This window comes from Tupaia chinensis, unplaced genomic scaffold, assembly GCF_000334495.1.
Source record: "Tupaia chinensis unplaced genomic scaffold, TupChi_1.0 Scaffold000601_1, whole genome shotgun sequence".
In the NCBI taxonomy this organism is placed as follows: Eukaryota; Metazoa; Chordata; class Mammalia; order Scandentia; family Tupaiidae; genus Tupaia; species Tupaia belangeri.
In genome coordinates, this window is record NW_006160119.1 from 1,089,452 (window position 1) to 1,094,571 (window position 5,120).

At 45.5% G+C, this 5,120-nt stretch overlaps 1 protein-coding gene across 1 annotated transcript in view; it reads right to left on the reverse strand.

The window, feature by feature from the left end:
- Positions 1 to 4,449, reverse strand: part of ATP2C1 (ATPase secretory pathway Ca2+ transporting 1) — a gene marked incomplete in the record, with an annotated part of 93,026 nt that extends 88,577 nt beyond the window's left edge. The window contains 2 exon segments of the mRNA XM_014591585.1: positions 1,648 to 1,764; positions 4,339 to 4,449. Of these exon segments, the coding sequence (XP_014447071.1) occupies positions 1,648 to 1,764; positions 4,339 to 4,407 (186 nt within the window).
- Positions 4,450 to 5,120: the final 671 nt, after the last annotated feature.

The window sequence follows — 5,120 nt, forward strand, 5'->3', positions numbered from 1 at the left end:
GCCGCACCCCCGGTGAGACCCCCGCTCTCACAGCTCGGACCCAGTGAGACACCCACTCTCACAGCTCGGACCCAGTGAAACACCCGCTCTCACAGCTCAGACCCAGTGAGACACCCGCTCTCACAGCTCAGACCCATTAGACACCCGCTCTCACAGCTCGGGCCCAGTGAGACACCCGCTCTTACAGCTCAGACCCATTAGACACCCGCTCTCACAGCTCGGGCCCAGTGAGACACCCGCTCTTACAGCTCAGACCCATTAGACACCCGCTCTCACAGCTCGGGCCCAGTGAAATACCTGCTCTCACAGCTCGGACCCAGTGAGACCCCCGCTCTTACACACTCAGACCCAGTTAGATGCCTGCTCTCACAGCTCGGACCCCCCCACCTCCCCTGCTCGTGCAGCACATCTTGTTGAGGTTCCTGGGTATGAGGTGTCATCGCAGCACGGCCTCCCCCCAAACACCACAGCTCCTGGGGGAGATACCACCCGCTCCCCCCAGAGCTCTAATCCCTGAGCAGCAGCTGGAACCCTCCTGCACACCAGAATCACATGAAGAACTACGAACACAGGCCAGTACCCAGTTTCACACCAGACCAATCAAATCAGAACTTCAGACATAGGGACCGGCCTTCAGGGCTCTCTTAGGCATTCAAGTGCTCCCAGTGCCTGTACCCAGACAGTCCGGATTTAAACGACATAGCTTCACTCATTCTCAAAGTCAGACTTGATTACATTGAAATATCAGTATTGCTACTATTTAAAACTGTTAAAATCAGTATTTTCAAAGGAAACCTCTGTCAACAGTGTCACCTTTATGTGATACTGGGTGGTCGGAAAAATCACAACCAATTTCTCTATGTTTTTCTATGCAGAAATATATCATGACTTTTCCAATGACCCGATATATTCAGAGAAAACGCTGCGTTTTAAAATTTATAGAACAGGGAGCCAACAGATGGCATGCTGGTTAAGGCACTGGACTCTCATATAACTGACAACAGTTTAAGTCCCGGACCGGAAGGCTTGAAAATCATGCTGGCAGTTAGTGTAATGGCTATGTCGCTGGACTCCCACGTAGTCAACCGTGGTTCGCATCTCGGACCCGGTGGTTTAAAACTCACGCCAGGCGCGGGTGCGTGCGTGCCCAAGATCCCGAGAGGAGAACGGAGGAGAAGGGATTGTGGCGTGGCCATCTCCCCTGGGGGGTGATTTCTCACTTTCTGTCTCTCTGTCTGGCAAGCGCACACGCCCTATGGCAAAAATCTCTCCAAAAAAAATAAAAAAGAAAATCATGCTGGGCGCGAGTGTGCCCATGCCCAAAATCCCAAGAGGAGAAGGAACTGTGGTGTGGCCATCCCCACCAGGGCATGATTTCTCACTTTCTCTAGCACTGTCTCCCCCTCTGGCAAGCACGCACGCCCTATGGCCAAATCCTTTAAAAACTCCTTTCTCTTCGGGGGGAAAGAAACTTTACACAACAAAAATTACACGAATTCCAACATAACAGTAAACCCTGCCAAGTAGAAATGGTTAAATAAAAGGCATTTAAATAGTTACTTCCCCTCCATTAACAGCCCTATAAAGTAAAGAACTGCCTAACAAACATCCAAATACTCAGCAGAGAGAAGAATAAAAGTAACTCACCTGAGAAATATACTTTTTCCACAGCGGCTCATCCTCACTGATGTCAAACTCATTCCAGCCGTGGAAGGCTCGCCTATGGTTAACTTCAGATTTGTTCAGACCATTCTGAAGATCGGCCTATTGGATTTCACACACCAAGTTAGCGGGCACGTTAGACCACAACGAGAGAAGGAAGCGCAGACGCAGACGCAGACGCGCGGTGTGATCACACCGATCACTTCCACAACAGCCAGAACTAGCCTGCGCGGACAGAAAGCTCTTCAGTGGCTGGCTGGGGCGAGGCTGACACAGTGGTGGATAAGCTGCGAAGGCACGCAGAGCTCCTGGACTGATCAAACGCTCTGCAGGTTAGCTGCAGTGGAGGTATGCGGTTCTGCGAGGTTAGAAGCCACTGAACATCAAGGTTCAATTAAACCGTCAACTTTTAACACATCAGGTATTTAGACACACCACGTGCAGTTTGAGACCCTGCTGAGGGTTTCTGTCTGTCTCTCCCCCACATGAAGTAAACAAACTTCTATTTAAAAGTTCTATTATCTGAACTAGGAGCGTGGTTACATTTGTCAACATGGAGACTGTACTTGAAGTAAGTGCCCTGGGGCTGGCAAGTGGCGTGGTGTCCCGGATCTGAGGTCTCGCTTTCTCACGTTCTCTCTCATCAAGTTTAAAAATAGTAAAAGCTAAGTAATTCTTAAAAAAGCAAAACAAAACAAAACAAAAAGCTGCATTGTATTTTATGTAAATTATGCCTCAATAAAAGACTGTTCTAAACATGCAGATGACAGGGCCAGCAATGACTAAGGCACCAGACACTCCCACACGTTCAACTGCAGTTCAAATCCCAGACCTGGTGATCTGCTTTCTCTCGCTCTCTCTCTCCCCCCCCCTTTCCTCCCCCTCTATCTCTGGTCAAATTAAAATAAATGAATGAATAAATAAAATTAAATAATTATTTTATTTATAAAAAAAGTCTGGAAAGAATTTGTCTTTAAAAAATGCAGGTGATAAGTAGTGTTTAATGAATCATTTAAGTTTCCTATGGGGAAAAAGGAACAGTACTAACCAGTCATTATAGAAAGTAAAATACCAGTACGTTTTCATTAGCTTTTTTTTGTTTTCTAAAATTAGTTTCTCCAAAAGTATACTCAATGGGCTATGAATGACTTGTTTTGGTGCCTACTGAAACAATGAGCTTTGTAGTAGTTTTGCTCTTTGACTGTGTAATTAGTTCAGGCTAACAATGTCTGCTTCCTAAATTACTCAAAGCAATGAAGTTAAGACAAAGTCATACTCTGTACATTTTATATTCTATGGACTCCACCTACAATCTTCAGTTGTCTCTCATACTTTATCACAAAACCAACTTTCAAGAATGAACTGATGGGGCCAGCAGGTGGCATGGAGGTTAAGGGGCTGGACACTCCCACAGGCCAACCACGGTTTGGGTCCTGGACCTGGTGACTTGCTTTCTCACTTTCCTTCTCTTGCTCTGTCTCTCTCTGTGTCAAATAAAAATAAATGAATGAATAACTAAAATCTAAATAGAAAATTCTAAAAAAGAAGAAGAATGAAATAACCTACATTTCCAAAATAACTAGTCTTCCTGGCCAAAACCTTTATTAGAGTTTAATAATGGAGTCTTCCAAAATTTAAACACACTGGGGCCAACAGGTGGCATGGCAGTTAAGAGGCTGGACTCCCACATGGCTGACTCTGTTGCAATCTCAGACCTGGTGGCTTGCTCTCTCCCTTTCTCTCTCTGGTCAAAATAAAAAATAACAACAACACATGGAAATAAATAAATAATTATTTCTTTAAAAAAAATTAAATATATTAAAAACAAATTATTTTAACAGGGTATGAATACAGCAACCAAATTTTCTTAAATCCCAAAAACAGATACCAATGTTTTTAATATCATCGAAACATATGAACGTGTAAAGGAAAAATGTTTTTAAATTTCCTTTCTTGATGTTTCAATAGCTTCTGTTTTTTAAAACTAGAAAGAAATACAATTACATAAGCAATTAATGTTTGTGGTTCTGAACTTGCAGTTAGCTTTTACTTTGTCTTAGAAAGACCTTATTAAAAAAGATAAACATCTAACACTACTTATGTTGTTATAGCGATGATTTTTCTAATCTGACGAATCCTTACCCAGTACAAAGAGTGTAGTGGTTTAGAGTTGTACTGCCCGACTAGGTAGCCTACGGCTATTCAAATAAATAAAGTTAAATCTGGTCTCTGCCACCTAGCCACCTCTCAAGGAATACAGTCATGCGCACCTCCGTCAGCTTTCACCACACATTTCACGCCCAGTCAACAGTCACGTTCCTGGTTACTACGCTGGGCAGCACAGGCCAGGGTACCTCCATCCTGAGGGGACTCACTGGGCTGCACCGGCCAGGGTATCTCCATCCTGAGGGGACTCACTGGGCAGCACCGACCAGGGTACCTCCATCCTGAGGGGACTCACTGGGCTGCACCGGCCAGGGTACCTCCATCCTGAGGGGACTCACTGGGCTGCACCGACCAGGGTACCTCCATCCTGAGGGGACTCACTGGGCAGCACAGGCCAGGGTACCTCCATCCTGAGGGGACTCACTGGGCTGCACCGACTGACAGTCTGAGTGACTGCTTCCACTGTTCCTTCCCTCCCGAACAAACACTTACTTTTTTGGAAACACTTACTTGGAGAATGCTGGCAACTTCACTGACAGGTAATTCACTTGCTTTTTTGGATGTCAATACAGGAATCATTGTTTCATTTTCACCATTAGGTATTTTTTGAAAACGTGCAACCTAGGACACAAAAGCAGAGGAAAAATATCAGAAAATGCCAAACAATTCTAATCCAAATGCAAATCCAAACATTCACATCAACTTATTTTCCAGCTAGAAAAACACTTCCAAGAGTAATCTATCTAGTCCTAATGAGGCAATGTTATACTACCCACAGGCTATTTCTTCAAAAACGGCACTTCAAAAGGTAGGCCCCCAGTGCCGGCTAGGACACCAGGTCTCTACGCTAAATAAAGAGGTGCTTAAACAGACGTCTGTCCAGCAGAGCCTGACTCCTCTAACAAACTCACCAAGTCGCACACGGACGGGCACCACTAAGCCATCTCCACTTGAGCTGCTCCCCTTCTCCCCTCAGTAGCTCGTCTTACCTACCCAGAAAGGGAAACACCGGCTACTCTCCCCAAGCATCATGACCACAAGTCCGACCACAGACCTGTTCTCAAACTACGGGAAAGAGAACAAAAAGAAGCAACAGGCAGAGGACAGAGGGTACACGGGGCAGTGAGGGGCTGTAGGAAGCAGGTGAGTCTGAGAGGGTGGCAACCCCACGCTACTTGAGGTAGCTTCAGAAGCAGCACTAGAAATGCATCTCCAACACAGACTTGTTCTGGGTTCTAAGCTGAGGTTCTTTGTAGACAAAGTTACGAGTGACTGTGAAAGAGAAACACAAG